Source organism: Accipiter gentilis, chromosome 26 (assembly GCF_929443795.1).
Source record: "Accipiter gentilis chromosome 26, bAccGen1.1, whole genome shotgun sequence".
Classification (NCBI taxonomy): Eukaryota; Metazoa; Chordata; class Aves; order Accipitriformes; family Accipitridae; genus Astur; species Astur gentilis.
The window spans coordinates 19,491,658-19,510,706 of record NC_064905.1 but is presented as its reverse complement, the minus strand read 5'-3'; the positions used below and the strand labels follow the sequence as shown (position 1 = coordinate 19,510,706).

The 19,049-nt window shown below is 55.5% G+C and overlaps 1 protein-coding gene across 1 annotated transcript; it reads right to left on the bottom strand.

Annotated features, from left to right (window-relative positions):
- Positions 1-6,385: 6,385 nt before the first annotated feature.
- PITX1 (paired like homeodomain 1) lies at positions 6,386-13,637 on the bottom strand. The gene is made up of 3 exons (XM_049829894.1): positions 13,475-13,637; positions 10,223-10,428; positions 6,386-7,428 (listed from the first exon to the last, which is right to left on the bottom strand). The coding sequence occupies exons 1-3, from the start codon at positions 13,635-13,637 to the stop codon at positions 6,889-6,891; spliced, it is 909 nt and encodes a 302-aa protein (XP_049685851.1). The 3' UTR covers positions 6,386-6,888.
- Positions 13,638-19,049: the final 5,412 nt, after the last annotated feature.

Below are 19,049 nucleotides of genomic sequence, written 5' to 3'. Positions count from 1 at the left end.
GGGCAGCGTGGCTGTGGTGGGTGTACGCGGCTGGCGGGCCAGCCTGAAGCGGGGGTACAGGCCGGTGGGATGGGGCTGTAGCCTGGTGTAAAACACACAAAGCCACTAAAGGTACGAGGACGAGCTTTCAGAGAGACAGGATCCAGCCCTTTTTGTTACCGTGCCAGGCAGAGGGGTTGCACGGGTCCTGCGCTGAACCCCGTTCAGTGCCACCGCGTCGGTCCATGGGACCAGAGAGTTGGGTCAGCAGAGGGGCCAAGACCCATCTCAGCAGGCTCTGTGAGAGCTGCGAGCGTGCTTCCCCACCATAAACACACAGAGTTTTCCTCCAGCTCCAAATATCTGCACCGACCTACGGTATTTTATTCTCCTCGCTGCAGGGAACAAAGCTGGCGACGCGAGCAGAGACTCGTGCGGGACGTCGCAGCCCCGGTCTCCGCTGCCGAACCTGCCTTGGAGAGGATGCTCCCGAAATCTGCTGGCTTCTGCAGACCAGGGAGGGGAGGCTGCTGCCTCCGTTAGCCGGTTCGTGGGGAAGGGAGAGCGGGCTGGCCCCCAGCCTTCTCACCTGCCTTTCCAGGTTTGCTTTCGAAGGTTCAAAACCTGCCTTTGTAAAGGTTTAAAGAGCGGGGTCTTGCTTTGCGAGAGCGTAAGATTAAATTTAGGACCTGACTTCAACCACGGACCTGTGAGAGCTCCAAAATGCTTCCTTCGCCTCGCTCAACTTTATGCTTAACTTTAAGCAACTTCAGTTTGCTGACTTCAGCCGAGGGCGAGCAGTGCTGCTGTTATCCAGGGGGCACAGCCCCGCTCCCCCGCAGCCGGCCGCAAACCTCCAGCTGGCTCCGTGGGACCGGGGCTTCACCTCATGCCTAGAAGCATTTTGCTGGGTAGTTTCCTTGCGTGCTTAAGTACTTTCCTGAATTAGCTCTTAAATGAGTGAACCCTCCTTCTAGACTTTCTGGGAAAAAAGAAAAGAAGAGAGCGGAGGGAGAATGGGAATTTTTGAAGGTGCCCAAACGCCGAGAGCCAGCCTTTGGAAGGGATTTGGGTTCTCACAGTTTCACCCAGGCAGTTAGAGGAGCCTCAGAAGGAGCCAGAGCAGATACCTGTGATAGACACAGGCACTGGGTGCTCTTAAAGATCCTACTCTGTACTTAGCTGTATCTTCAGACATCTAAATCCCTCTAAAAGTCTCACTCTTAGTGTCTAAATCCCAGGTGCCTAACTCACTTCTAGGAAAATCTCACACCAGGACCGATTCACTGAATCATTTTTTAAAATCTGGTCCTCACTCACATAGGGCTTTTGAAAATCCCACTGCTAATCTCCTATACCCAGGCATGTATCACTTTGAAGCCTGTAAAATAAATTGCTTTGCGCTCCTGGGGGACAGCAGCTACTTTGTCCCTGCTCAGCCCAAGTCAGATTTTTGTTTCTTGCATATTAACAGATTTTGGGAGCAAGCTCCGAAGCAGCTACGCGAGACGTGAATTAGCAACTGGGATCGAGCGCTGGTTTACGTGTTGTTCTGGGGAGGACTCGCAGGCTGCCGTGGGTTGTAGGTCTGCATCAGCGGAGGTGTCGGGAGGAGCTGGTTCTGGGCTGCTCATTTACATCGGTGGGGTTCGCCCGTGGGCACAAGCCTTCGCTCAGCTCCACTGATCTCCTGGGAAGATTTGTGAGGAAATTTGCTCGTCTCTAGCAGAGACTGAACATCGTTACCTGTTGTTTGGGTTTTTTTTTTGCAAGAAGTTGTTTGGCTGAAGAAGGGGAAAAAAAATCAAATACATATGTTGTTTCGTTTTTCTTTTTTTTTTTTTTTTTTATTTCCTACGGGAATTTTTATTTGTTGGGAAGTTTTTTGGTAAATAAAAATTCTGCGCATATGCTTTCTTCATTAGAGAAATTGGAGTTGGGGATAAACAAATTATTTTTTCCTGTAAAAAAAAAAAAAAATCATGCCGCAAAAGAAAAGGCTGGCTGCCATTGAAACATTTTTGATAGAAAATCTGCCTGCAGCCCTACTGCTTAATCAGTTTGGAGCAGAGCGTAGCCTGTAGCTTGTTAATAAGAGCAGCTTGCCCGAGCAGTTCGCACAATGGTGAGCTGCAGAGGAGGCTTGTTGCATAGCTGTGGATTTTATTTTGCAGCTCTGTTAATTAAAACATATTTTACTTTGAAGGAGGTTTTTACTGTTTTCTATGAGGGTGAGCAGAAAACTGTTCTCCTGGATAGATTAAAGGAGGGATATGAAGTATTTTTTTAGAAGTAACAACTTAACTTTGTTTGATGGGCAAACTCTTAGCAAAAACAATGTGTAGTTTCTTATTTTTATTTGTTCTCAGTCCTTGTATACAGGCTGGTTTATGAGTCCGAATATCTCGGCTGTTTTGATAATATCAGACCAAATTTTCACATAGAAGTTGCCAGGCTGGAACAGAAAACTTGTCACAGATCCTCGTTTAATTGATAAAGTAATTTTTACTTATACAAGGGTAAGCTAAAATAATAAGGCCTGAAACTGTGCCATTGAAGTTAATGACAAACCCTTCATAGGTTTCATATAAAGCCTGTATTTTTATTATCCCAGTTCCAGCGACTTTTGTTGCAAGTTTGCAGCAAAATGTTAGGGCATTTCTAAGTGTTATTTTTATTATACAAAATCCCATTAAAATCAGTACTGAAGCATCCCATTAATTTAAATGGGACTTTGCATAGTTTGCTGAGTTCCAGGCCACAGATAAAGAAAAGTATGCAATTTGGAGTTAAACTGACCACAGCTTTTTATTAGAAGACATTTAATCTCGAACGAACAGCGCAGTCTGAGGCATAAAGTCTTTGTGAACTTCATCTGGGCTGGTGCAATAGGAGCCTCCACCGCGCAGCAACTTCTGGGTTGGTCGTCTGGGACCTCTCAGGACCGTGTAGCATTCCCAAGCAAACCCCTAGCCCAGGTAGGTATGCAAAGTGCTCCCCAGGCAGCTTTGCCTTGGAAACGCTAATAGGTAAGCCAGCACACCCAGAACAAATGGAAAACTTGATTCAGCTATTTCTCTGGCTCCAAGGATCTGCTCGCCTTGACAAAGGCGAGGCTGCAAATCGGTGGGCAGGAGTCTGGGGGCTCTCTGCGGCACCCGCTGGAAGGCGAAGTCCCACCGGCCTGGAGCCACGGTGGGTCGAAGCGATGCCGCTTCAGAAATCCCCACTCGAGCTTCACGCGCCGGGAGGAATGCGCAGGGCGAGGGATGGAAAACCATCGCCTCTGGTGCGCGGAAACACCCATCAGCCAGAGGCTGGCAAGGGGAGTTCAAAAACCAAAGCGCCAAGAGCGGTGGGGAGAACCTTTTTATATGTGGGACCCCCCCCTTTGGGGGCTTTGGGGGGCTAAGGGACCGTTAAATGACGGTCCCCCCTCAGCCGCCCCCAGTGTGGGCGCACACCTGGGCGCCTCCAAAGACACATCCCTAAGGAATCTGGGCTTGGGGAAGGCTGTGCCGAGCCATGCTTCAAACACACCAAACCCCCAAATAATTCAAGCGCTACCCATTGTGGGGGAGACCTAAAGGCTGCTGGGAGCGGGGCATCTGTAAAAGCGCACAGGGAAGGTGTAGGAGCTGCTTTCTGCTCAGTGTCTCCTTGGAATTTTCCTTTCCCTGAGCCATAAATGTGTCAAGATGCCCAAATTTCACCCAGCAGCGGCGGATCAGCTTTCCCTGGTACGTTCCCAGGGCAGGGGGACGCGGTGTCCCTGGTCCCCAGCTGAGTTTCGGGGAGGTTCAGGACTCCGACAACGACTGCAGCTTGCGGCAAAGTTTCCCCAAACGTGAGCCCTGCGCTCCCTGCTCTGATTTAGGACTAACAGTGCTACCTCCAGGAACAGGAGAAAATGAACACCGAAAATCCAGGCTAAAATAACAGCTGAGGGCTTGCAGATACCCCCCCCGGGGTGGAAACTGGAGGGAAAAACCAGTCCTTTCCCTGCTCTGGTGCACGCTCCCCTGGCTATAAGAATTTAAAAAGTAGCCGCGGAGAGTCAGCTCCTTTCTGCTAAGCCCCCCCCCCAGCCCCGACACCGGGGCTCCACGGACACGGACCCCCCCTTTCCCCCCTATACCCCCCCCCCCCCCCCACTGCCAGGGAACGGCTCCCGGGGCTCCGCGGAGCCGCGGTGCCTTGCGCGGCCGCGGACCCCCCCCCCCCCCCCCCCGGGGGGGGCTTCAAGAAGCTCCGCGCAGAGAACTGCGAACTCCCCCCCCCCCCCCCCCCGGGAGGGGTTTTTTGGGGGGGGGGGGGACGGGGGACGGGACACATCCGCGGCCGCGCAAACAGCGCGTTTGGGCGGGGGGGGGCAGCCCCGGCGCGGAGGAAAGCGGCTGCGCAGGATCCGGCCTCGCCGCAGATAATGAATTGGGGTTTGGGCTAAATTACGGCGATTTTGATATCCCCCCCCCCCGCACCCAAATATTAATAGTAATCGTAATAGTAATGAAATAGTGGTGACATCAGTGTCTTTCGTGCTTGGAAAAGCTGGGGAAAAAACCCAAAAAGGCAAATCGAACAACCTTTAAAATTGAGGATTTCGGCCAATTTGGAGGAGCGAGAGAAAAACGCACCTTTGCAAAACGGGCCAAACGGTTCAGCGGGAAGGAGCGGTCCCGGGGCTGCGGCACGCCGGGCCGGGGGGGCATGTGTATCTTCAGGGTGCGAGGATTCACTTTTTTTGGGGAAGGAAACCCCCCCCCAAAAAAAAAAAAAAAAGCAGGGCTGGAAGCAGAAATGCAGGCTGCCTCCCCAAACCCCGCCGCGCCGCCGGCACCGCAGCGGTAAAAATCTGCCATAAAATTAGAGGTGGGGAGGTTTTCCACTGCCGGGGCTGCCCCTCGGGAGGGCAGGGATTGAGCCCCCCCATAGCCCAGAAAAAGGGGTGTCTTCCCCCCCACACGCACCCCTTGGCCGGCGGCTCCCGGTGGGTCCCTGCCGGGGTGGGGAGGGCGCGGGGGGGGGGGACGCGGAGAGACGGCGCAATTACCGGGAGGGAAACGAAGGGGCCCTCCCCAAAATGCCACCACGGGGAGAAAGTTGCTTTTCTTCTTGTTTAGTCGATCTCTTAAATACAGCCAGAAAAGAACATTAAAGGCATTTCTAGATTTCGTTTCGGTTTTGGTTTTTTTTTTTTTTTTTTTTTGGTTTTTTTTTTTTGTTTTTATTCCCATGCTCTTAATTTTGAAAAAAAAAATTAAATCACAAAACATAACTTATAAAACAATATATATACTGCATCCTTATCCACAACAGCATAATTGAAACATCCAGCGTAACGTTTACCACAGGTGTGAAATACACTGGGAAAGAAGTACCGTGTGCATTTTATATTATGTTTCTTTGTCATCTACAGGTAATAAGTATCGACAAAAATAAGCAACAAATATGCCTGCAATTAAACTTCATATGCGTTTTGTATGCGTATTAATAAAGACCATATTTATAATTTCCATGGTTGTTTTTTTTTTTTTTTTGCCAACAAGCACTTGTTAAAGTATCTACATTTACATAATAACACCTTAAGATAATAACACCTTAAGATCGAGTTTGGTTTTTTTTTTTGGTTCCTTGTTTTTCCTTCACAGTTAGAAAAGCAAGGAACGCTTTCAGCTTTGCTAAGCAACCTTTCCGGACGCCGAGGCTCACTGTTTCTCTAGCAGAGATGCAGTATCTGGATTCACCTCATAACAGACCATTTTTTTCGTCTTTTTGTCTAGACTCTCTAAAAGGGGTTTGGTTTTCGTCGTGTTTTTTTTTTTTTTTTTAAAGAGAAAAAAAAACCCCTGCATTTAAATAAAGATGAATGATAATTTCATTATCAGGATAAGACTTGGGATGGGGAAAATGCTGAACGGTTTTCGCATCGCTGGAGGGTTTCTGTGCTCTCTCACAACCGGGGATACTGCAGTCTTTTGGAAAGGATGAAGAGGTAGGAACCTTGAGCTGCTTAGTATCAGGAATGACTGGATTATAGCTTCCAACTAAAGAAAAAACATCAAGAATCATGCATTTTAAAAACAGTTTATTCAACGGCCAAGGACAATGATCCGGCACAATGCAACGGTAGATATAAATATAACCTTATATAAGTGGTTGACCCTTGTCATTATTATTTTTAATAGTTTCATACCTAATATTTTAACCATTTTTCCCGCAGAATCTACTCTGCGAATTATATTTTTTTTCTCCCCCCCTGTTTTTTTTTTTTTTTTTGGTTTTTTTTTTTTTTTTTTTTTTTTGAGTGTGATTCTGTTTCTCAGTGGTAAACATTAACCAAACTCTTCCCGTGCGACAAGCGGCCAAGAACCGTCCCACCAGCTCTTACCACCGAGGCGTCTCCCACCCTCGCCGCCCTCCCCGCGGGGAAGCGGCCGCCTTACCAACTCCTGTGCAAGTTCAAGTAAACACATACAACCCGCATAATCCAGAGAAAAATTGCAACTCATCCATGTACCAGATTTCGGTGTCTCTTGCAAAAGTTTTCTGGTCCGTTTACGGTTTTTGATGGTTTATTTTTAATTATTTTTTTTTTTTTAAGCGCTGTTCTGTTGGTTGCGTCGTTGGTTTGCATTAATATGTTTGGGTTTTGGTTTTGTTTTTTTTTTCTAGACAGTCGAAGTCCGCGGAGCTTGTGGGGTTCTTTTGGGTGATGTTTTGGGTTGGGTTTTTGGTTGGGTTTTTTTTTTTCCTCTCTCACTTGCTCGGGTTTTACTTTTAATCATCATCGGGTTTTAATTCTTTTTTTTCTTTTCCCCCCCCCCTCCTCTTTTCCGTTAAACGTCGCTTCGCTTCTGCTTTGCTTTGTCGGCGGTGTTTTGTCGGAGGTGGTTTGTGTCAAGTCCGTCAACTGTTGTACTGACAGGCGTTTAGACTAGAGCCGGGGCTTTGCAAACTGCTGTAGCCGAAACTGGAGTGCTGCTTTGATTTCAGTCTGAGGCTGGCTAAGCTGGAGTTGCAAGTGTCCCGGTAGACGCTGTAAGGCGAACCCGGTGGCCCGTAGGGACAGGCCGGCGAGGACATGGCCGAGTTCAGCGAAGAACCGCTGATATTATTGATATTATTGAGGCCGGAGTTGGCCATGCCCGGCACGGCCGAGTGCCCCATCCCGGAGGGCATGTTCATGGAGGAGATGCTGCTGGGCGCCGAGAACATGGACTGCGAGGAGAGGGGGCTCATGGAGTTGAAGAAGGTGAAACTCTTGGTGGAAAGCGGAGCCGGGGTGAGGCTTTTGGTAGCCCAGTTGTTGTAGGGGTAGCCGGCGTACATGTCGTCGTAGGGCTGCATCAGCCCGCTGAACTGCGGCACGTAGCCGTTCTTGCACAGGTCCATCTGCTGGTTCCGCTCCCGCTTTCTCCACTTGGCTCGGCGGTTCTTGAACCAGACCTGGGGGGGGGGGGGGGGGGGGGGGAGGAATTTGGGGGAAGGGGAGGGTGAACCGAGACGGCACGGTCAGTGCGGGACCACCGCCACCCCCTGCCCCACCGCCGGGCCGCCCGCAGCGCTGCTGATGCGCGCAGAGGATGCTGATGCGCGCAGAGGATGATGCGCGCAGGGGATGATGCGCGCAGGGGATGATGCGCGCAAATGAGCGCAGGGCGAACCTCCCAAAAGAGCCCCCCTTTCCCTGGCCGGCAACCCCTTCTCCCTCCAGCCCCCTGCCCCCGCGGGACGGGTTTTTTCCTCTCCGCGGGGTTGCCTGCGCGCATAGCGGTTTCTACGCGCATCCCTCTCTATCCAGCGGGATGGGGGAGCCGGGATGCGCGTAGCCGTCTCTCCGCCGAGGTTACCTGCATGTCCCCGGTCCCCCCGCCCTCTCCCCGGTCCCCCCCCCGCTGCTCCTCTCCCCGGAGCAAGGCATGGGGTAAAGGTACGGCCCGCACTGATTAGGACCGGCTCGCCCCGGCTCCGCCGCGTTTCCGAACGCTAATGCCGTGTAATAAAAGTCCCCTGTTACAGATCATAAAAAAGGGGATTGGATTAGTATGTTTAGGTTTAAAAAAAAAAAAAAAAAAAAAAAATCAATCCCCGCATCGCCCTTGGATAGATGGAGCCTCTGCCTTTATATCTAATGAGAATTTACAGCCCTGACTAGGGGAACAGAGAAGCGGGGGCCGCTCCCGGTGTTTGATGCAAAAACCTGATCTAGGCTCTCTCTTATTTGTTTACTTATTTATTTAACCCTCGGAAAGCGTTTGAGCCCCCCGCGATGGAGGCCGGGCAACCCCCAAATTATTTTTCCAGGTTAAAAAACCAACATCGTCCTGCCTGCCGGCTGCGCCCGGCCTGCGAACTTCTACTGCATCCCACCCCTCACACACACACAACCCCCCCCCCGGCTTTCTCCCACCGAGCCGTGACCCCCCCGGCTCCCTGAGGACACCGGGAGCCCGGCCGGAGCTGCGCGGTTCCGTGCGCCCGGCTCCGCGGAGACTGCGCTCCCTCCGGAGCCGGGGTCGGGGAGCGGGGGGGGGGAGCTCTTTGGGTCTCCCCTCCCGGAGCAGAAATGGCGCAACTAGTATTAAACACCGGTTTTAGGGATGGAAACTTCGGGGGAGGGGGGGTGGATGGTGGAGTCGAGTTTAAAAAATAACAATAATAAAAAGAATCCCGTATAAATAGGAAACGAAAGCCAACATGTTCAAAACCTGTAATATACTCCTCGGAAAGGTGCTTCCAGACAGGAATTTCCTGAAAATGAGGGTAATAGTTTTAATTATGGCTCCTAGACATTTTAAAGGAAGGCCCTTATAGCAAATTAAGGTTAGATTTGCAATCTGCAATCTCAGAACATCAAACCAAAACATCTCCACACAGAGGGAGAACGAAATTATGTTAATGGCAACTCATATATTAGTTTTATTTGCTTCCTGAAATATTCCACCGATATTAATGCTCCGGCTTTGTTTTGTTTTAAACTCAATTAAGACAATGCTTTCAGTTGCGTTTCCCCCATTGCAGATGGGTGTTTACTCTTGAAAGGTTTAAAGCAGAATCTCTGTAATCCGATTTGGTCACTCGGGGTTTAATTGCCAAGGAAAAAAAAAAAAAAAAAGGAGGAAAAAAAAAAAAAATGGGGGGGCTTTTCGGGATGGCGGGGCTGCCTTCTGCAGTTCCCGTTTTCTCCCGGGTTTCTGCCCTCCCCGGCAGCCTGCTCAGCCCACGGTCCCGGGGGGCGGGGGGCTCGGTTGGGGTGCGCGGCCACGGCCGAAACCGCGCGGGGAAATGTCTCGGGGGGGGGACGGACGGGACGTAAAGTGGAGGTGGAGAAACCGTGACAGCCTTGGCACGGCGGATCAATAAAGCACGAACCGCTCCGGTCCGGTCGTTCATCGCCAGGATATTTCACTCCTAAATCTCTCTAAGGGACTGCCCATGCTATATAGGTGTGGGGAGATATAAATATATATATATATATATATGGTGGCATCGGCTCCGAGGCGTGTAAAGACCAGGGCCTTGGCCGTACAAGTATGTGTCTCCAGCGTTTATTGACTTTCGAGTGCGATCGTCCCCCTTGTCCTTCCCTTTGCCCATCGGCGGCCTCTGCAAACAGCCGTTCCGCCCGCGGCCGCGGAAGATGCGCGGCCCGGGGGGCGGGGGGGGCGGGGGGGGGGGCTGGCAATGACGGCTCCCGCACGGGGAGGTGGTTGTAGTGGTGGGGAGGGGGATCACGGAGGGCCCGGGGGTCTGAGCATGGAGCAGCGGTTTGTTGGGACATGGTCACGATTGCTGGGATTATTGGGAATAACCAGAGCAAGGGGAAGGGCCGCTGGAGCTGCCCTGTTCCTCGGGTGGGGGGGGGGGGGTTGCTCCAGCCCCACGCCGGGTTTAGGCCAACCCGGGGGGGGTCCTGTCCCCCAAACCGGGCCCTTCCCGAGCCCCGGCTTCCCCCTGCCCCCTCCGCTGCTCGCCCCCCACTTTTGGGGGCCGGTCCCCAGGCGCGGGGCCGGCGGTCTCAGCCCGCTCCGGGCAGCATCTCTCCGCAACCGGGAGCTGAATTTCTCCTTGCGGACCTGAATCCTAATTTTAGTATTTAAAAATCAAGCCCACGGCAGCCGGGCCCTGCTCTCAAACGGCCTCAGCGGCTCCCGAAAGGGACAGCTTCCCTAAAACCCCCCTCCCACCGTCCCAAACCCCCCCTCCCCTGCATCCCCGCGGGGCTGGACGCCCCTCTTACCCGGACTCGGGGCTCGGTGAGGTTGGTCCATACGGCGATCTCCTCCCTCATGCTCATGTCGGGGTAGCGGTTCCTCTGAAAAGTGGCTTCCAGCTCCTGCAGCTGCTGGCTGGTGAAGTGGGTCCGCTGCCGCCGCTGCTTCTTCTTCTTCGCCGGGTCGTCGGCGGCCCCGTCTTCGGTTTTCTGCTCGCCGCTGCGTTCCTTTTCTGCGGTGGGATGTTGGGATTTGGGGTGGGTTGGGGTTTTGTGTTTTTTTTTGTTTGGGTTGGGGTTTTTTTGTGTGTGTGGGGGTTTTTTCTCCCCTCTTTTTTTTTTTTTTTCTTTTCCCCAAACAGAAATACAGGCACACAAAGGCAACCACGCCGCCCCCGCACCCAGCCTTGCCCGCCCCACCGGAGGGATGTGTGGGGGCACCCACGCGGGTCCTGCCGGGCCCTGCATCCACCCACCTCCCCGCAGCCAAACCCAGCCTTTCCCGGGGCGGTTGGAGAAGGAGCAGGGAGTCCTGCCCGGGCCCCAAAGCACCCTAGAAGGCAGGGAGACCCCCAGGGCGACCCGGGTCGAAGCGGGCCCGAGGGGTGAGAGCAATCTTGGGGGAGCGGGTTCCACGCAGCATCGGCCGCTCTTGCCTTTCCACGGCACCTTTTCACTCCCTTCAACCGAAGGCGCGATCTTTGCTCCATTGTCTTTGTTGTGCTCGGCCGCGACAGGAAACTTTGGAAGGGCCAGGGGTGTAAAACCCAGCAGAAATTAATTGCAAAAGGCACCCTCTCTCTTTAACTCTACGCTTCCCCCCCTTTATTTCTTTTTGTTGTTGTTGGGGTTTTTTTTTTCCCTTTTTGCCGCTTTTAGGATTTTAGTGTTTATTTTAACGCGAGGCTGAGCGAAGCCCTCTGCAAAAATCATATCGAAAGAAGCAAAGGGAAAAAAAAAAAAAAAAAAAGCAACAACAAACCAGGAGCGTTTTCGCGCTCGGGATTTGCGCGGACTGGAAGCAAGAAATCCAGCCCCGGTCCCTCCGCAATGGGAAGGACAAACTCCCGTTCTCTTTTCGTAACGGCCTTTTTCTGGCTTTCCCAGGCCGGGTTTCGACCGGATTTGGCCCTGTTGAAGCCCTCGGCAAGGGATTCCAAGGTTAGGACGAAATGTGCTCCCGGCCTTGGCCCCGGCGGGAGCGGGGAAAGGTGCGGCTGCAGGGCCGGGACCGGCGGCCATCCCCCCGGCCTCTGTCCTGCTGCCGCCGAAAGGAAACTCCGAAGGGAGTTTTTGCCTTTTAGACGGTGTCCCCCCACCCCACCGCTACCCCTTTTAGAGGGTTTTAGGCCGCCGCCGGGTATTTCTACAGCCCCGACCTCTGCGAGGTAAGCGGGAGTCTAAAAATAATCGCGGGCTCCATCCAAAGCCCGGGAGGACTCGTCCTTGCAAAGTCACCCCTGAATCGCTCCTCGCCTGGGCACCCTCCGTAGCAAAAAAAAAAAAAAAAAAAAAAAAAAGCAAAAAAAGCAAAAAAAGCAAAAAAGGTGCGGGGACGGCCAGCAAAGCTCCAACAGCTCAATGGACCCCCCCAAATTGGAGCCGATTGCAGCCCGGCTGGCCTCTCTCTGCTCTGAAGTGGTTTGCAGAGCAAACAAGGCCTCTGCAGCACAGACCCCATTTCCCCGGGTCCCGTCCCCCCCCCCGGGACCCCCCCACCCCGGTCCCTGCGGCCGCTGGACCGGCCGAGCCGCAGGGCCCGGCGACGGTGGGAAAAGAGAAACCAAAATAACCCCCGTGAAGACAAATCCTCCGGCTTTCGGCTGGGAAGAGCCCGGAGAAACCGGGCCGAGAGGCAGCCGGGGGGGGCGATAAGAAAGCGGCTGGGATCCGTCCCGGCGGCCCCTCGCCCCGCTCCGGGTTTTCGTTAAAAATTTCGTTAAAAATTTCATTATAAATCCGGGCTGTGATACCATTTCAAATCATAAGGCACATTAGCTTTAATCGGGCTTTGTAGTTCTTTTCTTTTTTTTTTTTTTTTTTTTCCCATTAAAAAAAAATAAAATAAAATGTGAAAGGTATTTTGCAGCTTCTCGGAGAAGAAAAGCAGGCAGGTCCTCAGCCCTCCTCCAGCACCGAGGGGTCACACACAGGGGTAGAGCAAACCGGAGCAAATCTCCCTCTCTAATCTCAAATAATCCCCTCTAATCTCGGAGTCCCTTCCAGACGCCGGTCCCTAACTTTGTTTGTGAATCAGGCTGGGAGGCACAACCCAAACCCTGTTTATCACCGGGTGCCACTTCGGGACCGACTCTTGCCACAGCCACTCTCTAGGTTATAGGACCTGCTAAAACTCCGAAAAGCAACAACAGGCATTCAAAAATGAAAATTCAAGAAGAGATAGAACTCCCCCTGAAAGGCTCTCGGTGGAGGACGGCTATCACGCTCCTTCCTGCAGCTTTTGTTTCCTTCTCCTAGCTTCCCTTGTCAATCTAGAAATGGTGCTACTTTAATTCAATACAAACTGGGAAACCACAGTTTTCCCTGCAGCCCTCGCACATGGTGGTCAGGACGCGGGGACCCTTTCCAGGGGGAAACTTTTCCGCGGCCGCGCACATCCCCTCCGCGGCTGTCCGCGCTGCCTGCGCTCGGCCCCACGCCGCCTCTCCTGCTCTGCGGGGCTTTTTTTTTTCCTTTCTTTTTTAATTTTTTTTTTTCTCCCCCCTCTCCCCCCCTTTCCCCTCCTTTGACAGAGAGATCTTTTTCCATCTCTGCACCACCCGAGCTGGAAAATAAACCCGGGCAAAAGCTGACATTATTTCAGAAACATCCGGCAAAACCGCACTCCCCGAAGAGCCCCCCCCCTTCCCTTCGACCCCATCAATTAATAACTGTGGGTTTGTTGTTGTTGTTGGTTTTTTGTTTTTGGTGGTTTTTTTTTTTTAATAAAAAAGACCAGCTCCTCGGATGGGGAGCCGTGTGAGCCCTCCCGGAGGACTGTCAGCACCGGGCACCGGTGGGGGCGACAGCTCCGGCCGGGCCCCTGCCCCCCCCCCCCCCCGCTCCGGTTCCCGGGGCTTGCTCGGGATCACAGGCAGCTCTTGCCTCCCCCCCCCCCCCCCCATCACCTCTGGTTGTGTTTGGGGGGGTTGGGGGGGGGGGAGTTGCGGGCAAAACCCCGCAAAGGGAAGGAGCGGTGGGGAGGGGGAGGCGGCGATGGGGGGGAGCGGGCCGGGGCCGCGGGGTGTTGGGGGGGTGTGGAGGGGGGGGGGGGGTTACCTGGCACCTCCGTGTCGGAGGATTCACTGGCTGAGTTCTCGATCGGGTCTCTGGGTTCCGAGGATCTTTGCAAATGGAAGCTGGAAGCCATGTCATGGGAGGGTTGGGGTCTCAAGCTCTCGGGCAGTCTCTCCAAATTCATTCCACCTTTAAAGGAATCCATGGCAGGGGCGCCGGGCTGCCTGGGGGAGTTTGCAGGTGTTTATTCCACACAGAAAGGAACAAGGAGCTTTTTTTTTTTTTTTTTTTTTTTTTTTTTTTTTTTTTAAGGGGGAAAAAAAAAAAAAAGAAACAAAAAAAAACCAAAAACACAACAAAACCAAAAGCAAATCCACTTATTACTAACAGTATTATTTTAAGGGTGTCGGAAGAAGAGATCTGGGCAGTGCCTCGATGCCGCTTGTCTCTGCTCGGGGAGAGGCACGGCAGTCCGGCCGCATAGGCAGGGAAGTGGTAAAGATCCCTTATAGAGAAACGCGAGTTGCGAGTTGGACAGTTTAAAGCTAAAGAGATTAAAGTGACCTGCCCTAGAACAAATGCCTGTAGTTAAACGGGGCTCCTCCCCCTGAAGGTTAAAACCTCCCCGTCTCGCTAATGCATCACTCCATCTAGCGCTCGCCCAGCCCGGCCGTGCGGGCGGACCTGCCTCCGCGCTCCCCGCCGATGTGCGCATTTTGCGCGGCCGCGGGCCAGACCCTCGACCCCCCCCCCCCCCCCCCACGGTGGGCTCCTACCCGGCCCCCGCCGCCAGGTTGTCTTTCCTCCCAGGGTAACCCCCCCCCCCCCGTCCTCCTCCTCCGCAGCCCTCCCCCCCCCCCCCCCCCCAAAAACACTCGGTGAGGTATTAAAAATATCTCAGAAACGAATGGAAAGGTGGAAAATCACTCCCAGCCGCGCAGGGGGCGGCTCAGGACCCCCTGCCCGCCCCCAGCACCTGGGCCAGCCCGCACTTCTCCGCAGCGTCGTGCCAGCCGGCAGCGCGCAAGTTGCGCCCCCCGCGCAGCACGGGGGCTCCGCGGGGATCCCCGTACCCAGCCAGGCTGGGCCTCCCGACCCGCGGAACCTCCGCCCCTACGCCCTGCAGTGGACGCGCATCCTGCGCACCCCTCAGCATCCTTGCGTGGGGCTGCGCGGCTCATCCCGGCGCGAAGTGACCCCCACGGCGAGTTTCAGTCCCGCGGGGAACACGTTCCCGCGAGATGGAGGGGATTTTTTGGGGGGGAAAACGGCCTCCTGGGGGTTGTGCCTGAACTGTTTTAGCCTTTTTGAATTTTTTTTGATTTTTTTTTTTTTTTTTTTCTGGCTGCGGGATTTATAATAAAGCGGCTCGGCCCCTGCCCGGCGGCCGGGGGACCGCAGCCTGGGGAGCAGCAGCGGCAGCGCGAACGCTCCCATCACATCATCTTTCAGCACATGATTAATAACAAATAATTTTCCTCCCGCAGCCGAACTCGCGGTGACCCTCCGGAGGGGTGTCTGCGGCTCTGCCAGCCCTGGGGTCGGGATAGTTGGTGGGGAGGGGGCAAAAAAGACACCCCCCCCCCCCCATGCCCTTCTCCTGCAGCGGGCACGGGTGCGCCCTGACCCGGTGCGGTACCGGGGGCGGGTGGAACGGGGCCGGTCCCCCGGTGCTTTCCACGCAGGCCGGGACATGGCCTTGAGCCCTCCCGGATAACACCTCGGTGTTTGGGGAGGTGGGAAAAAAAAAACCCAAAAACCCACGGGAAGCCTTCATCCTCGGAGAATTGGGGGGGGGGGGGGGGCAGGTGGGAACCGGGGGTAGCGGCGGGGCAGGCGTCGGGGTGCTCGTTGCACCGGGGAAGGGGGTGAGGGGAAGGGGGAGAAGGACCCTGGCTGGAACTCTGCCTGGGGAAAGGACCTTCTCTCCTCTTTATTTTCTCGGCTCACTTTAACTGATCCATCCTGACACTCTATTTTGCTTTCAAATCAAGTAAAGATGTGGGAGAGAACTTTTGAACTGGTTTATGGAAAAGTGGAGGGAAGCAATGTTCCAGCCGCGCAGGCTTTTTCCTACACCGCCGGGGTGATGCAGCCGGGCCCACCCCGCGCCCCCCGGCAGCTCCCCGCAGGGCCTGGGCCCCCCCACTCGTGGGCCCGGGGACACCGGGAGGGGAGAGCCCAAATCTCCCAGCCCCAAGCCCCCACCTCTGATCTCCAGCGCCTTTTGCCGTCTAGGGGATGTACAGGTGGGTGCTGTCGGGGTCAGGTCTCCCTAGCTCTCTCTTCCTTCTTTTTCTTTTATTTCCCCCCCCCCTTTTTTTTTTTTTTTTTTGGAGTGACATCTTGATATCTGTCTGTCTGTCCGCCGCTCCCCGGCTGAACTTTGCTCAGGAGTCTGGAAACGACGGGGAATTTCGGGCACCCGAGGTGAACCAGGCAATCTCGGGGCTGCTAAAGATGGACGTGGTTTAAAATGCAAATATTTACCAGGGCCTCTGGGTTTGGAGGGGCTCAGCTGATGCGGGAAGGATGGAGACCTCCTCCCGGCGGAGAACCGAGGGGTGGGGATGGCCTTTCCCCCCAGGAGGGGGAAGGTGACGGGATTACAAACGTGCACCGTGTCCGAGACCCTTCCCGGTCCTTTTTTTTTCCTTTATTTCCGAGAGACAGAGAGAAGCGGCAGCCCCGGGGCAGGTCTCCGGGGGCTCCCCCGCTCTCGGGGGGAGCGGGATGGAGCCCGGCGGACGGTGCTGGGGGGGGGAAGGCTGCCAACAGCCCGGCCGCTATTTTAAACCTCCTGCTTACAGCAGCCTCAAACCAGGAGGCGGGATTTTTCTTTTTCTTGGTTTGGTTGGGTTTTTTGGTTGTTTTTTTTTTGTTTTTTTTTTTTTTTTTTTTTTTTAAATGCGCCTAATTTACAGGTTTTGTTCTCCTCTATAAAATCTCTTTTTTAAAAAATTCGTTCTAGGCTCAATTCCACCCGGCCGGGAGCGGGGAAAGGCTCAGCCCCAGGCACCGGCGTGATTTCGCGGAGGAGGCGGTCGCGGTAACGCCGGGTCCGGCTTCTTCCCGGCCCCCCCCCGGCCCCCCCGGCTCCCTCTGGAGGGTCCCCAGGGCAGACCCCCCCACGATACCGGCGTTAAATGGAGAGTAACGGGCCGGCCCTGCCGCTCCCGGCCCTGGGGAGGCGGAGCAGCTCCCGGTTCCCTCCGGACCTCCCCCACGCGTGTCCGTGCCCGGGCCGTGGCGCGGGTCAGGCATTTACCGCACACCTGCGCACGGGTCGGCAGTCTTAGGCGGGAGGCGGTATATTCTGTATAGAGAGAGATATACGTCTTGTGTGTGTCTCGTATAGGTTTTATGTGGATTTAAGGGCATCCTCTCGCTCGGCGCTTTGAGGAGCGGGCGCCCTCCTATCGCACAGACCCAAATCCGCCCGGTTCTTGGCGTTCCTGGTCGCGACGACGACACGTGTCGCGACAACAGAGCGCACCCGGTCGCCCCCAGCTTTGCGCTTTCTCCTCTCTCCTCCCCGCCAGGCCCGCTCCGTTTCGGGATGCCGGGGACAACCTCTCCGCCGGCAACTCCTTTCCAGCAGGGGCTACGTCACGGCTCCCTCCGCGTGACGTCACGCTTCGCTTCCCTGACGTCACGCCTCGCCTTTCAGCCAGGCCAGGACCCAAGGAAAGCCTCGATGTCCCACTCGGAGCCGGCTGCTCTTCCCCCGACGTGAAGGCGGACCGGCGGCTCCACGGGCCGGGCAGGACGGGGGTCCCGGGCTGGGGGTCTGCCTTCCCCCCGCCGCCTCCCCGGGCTTTCTGGGGGCCGGGGGGAGCTCCGGGAAGGAGGGACAGGCCACAGCAGACGAGGACAGCCCGGCCGAGGGGCCCCGCCGGGATCCCCCCCCGCCACGAGGAACCGCGACCTGCGTGGGTGTGGGAAGGGGCCGGGGAGAGGCGGAGGGAGGGGTCGGCCCCGGGGCCGAGAGGGACCCCTCGGAGCTCCGGCCGGGATGAGGTCCGGTGTGCGTGGAGGGCAGGAGGGCTTTGCGTGGGAAAACTCCACGCGAGGCGGCGTGGGGCTGGCTGGAGAGCATCGCCGCTCCGCGCCCGCGTAGCCACCGCACTTCCAGGCTCCCCCAGCCCCCTCCGCGGCTGGGGACTGCGTCAGGGATCTGTAAAACGCTGGAAGCCCGCAAATAAACCGCTCCGCTTCCTCCTGCTATAAATAACCCCAAAGCGAGGGATGGCGCCTATAAATAAATCAGCGCTGGCCACGCCGGTGACAACCCCGTGAAGAAGAGGACGAGAGGCGTCTGAAGGAGAGCAGGACTCCCACTGCCCCCCCGAGGCGTGGACGGACCCCACCGAGGGTGAGGGGGACGGGGCCGTGTCTTCTCTCCCCCCCGGGTGCCGGGGAGGGGTCCCTGCTTTCGGAGAGGGGCTCCCATCCCCGACGGGCTGCGGTGATTGTAGCCAACGCAAAACCACCTGGGCCGTATATCAGGCGGCGAAGTTCAGTCTCTGCCAGCTTTTCCTCTTCAGATTTATTAGCGTTGTATAGACTCAGATTCAGTCTATAAATTATTGGGAACTGTTACAAAAACGAAGGCATCTCCTCCCAAGCACACGTCTGCCCGAAAGGAGAGGGAAGCCCTCTGAAAAATAGAGCTGCAGTGAGGCAAGAGAGGAGGGAGAGGCTCCCCAACCCAACCCAACCAAACCCAACCCAACCAAACCCAGCCCAACCAAACCCAGCCCAACCAAACCCAAGCCAACCCAACTCAACCAAGACAAACCAAACCCAACCAAGCCAAACGAAATTGCAACCAACACAACCAAAACAAGCCAAGCCAAATCCAAAAAAGCAGTCCCAACCAAACCAAGCTCAAGCCAAGCCAGCCAACCTGCACCCGGTGCCCGCTTTGCGGAGCTCAGCGACCGGGAGGTACTGCGAGAAAACAACTTTTAACAACAAAATCCTCCTAAAAGTGCCCAGCGGGCGGCGAAGGGGCATCTCCGGGGCGGTGAGAGCGGCTGGAAGGGCGCAGCATCCCTGTACCCAGCGCCGGCAGCACCGCCACAGCGCGCAGGGGTATTTTTAAAGCTTCCTTCTATGAAAATACCCTCCGCGAGGGGTAGATGAGTGGTTTTCGGCCTCCAGCCCCCGTTCCCGGCCTTTGCTGATGCGTGGCTCTGCCCCACGGGATGTCCACGCTGGTTGGGGACACGCCGAGGCCGGGGATGCGCGCAGGGATGTGCGCAGGGGAGCGCGGTGACCCGCGGAGCACGGACCGCACCGGGGGGGGGGGGTCGTTCGTTGTTCCGGTGTACCGGGGGGAGGTGATGGTGGTTGGGGTAGGGGTGTCCGTCGGGGCAGTGTCCCACGAGTGTCCTGCCCCAAAAGAGCATCACCCCAAACGCCGCCTTACGCGCAAGGTGGAGACCCGAGCGTACGCCCCCCGCGCAAGGCAAAGCTCAGCACTCCCCGCCGCGATCGTAGCCCCGGTGAGGACCCGGCCCGAAGGGGAAACGGAACAAACCCCAAGACCTCGAAACGAGCCGTGGAACCCCCCCGACCTCCCGCCGGAGCCGGGTCCCCCCCTCCCCATTCC

Bases quoted from the DNA above. Each gene is read 5' to 3' on its own strand.
- PITX1 (XM_049829894.1), bottom strand. From the start codon at position 13,637: ATGGATTCCTTTAAAGGTGGAATGAATTTGGAGAGACTGCCCGAGAGC. The intron at 10,429-13,474 runs GTAACCCCCCCC...ATCCCACCGCAG, and splicing joins CTCCGACACGGAGGTGCCAG to AAAAGGAACGCAGCGGCGAG. The intron at 7,429-10,222 runs GTAAGAGGGGCG...CCCCCCCCCCAG, and splicing joins TCACCGAGCCCCGAGTCCGG to GTCTGGTTCAAGAACCGCCG.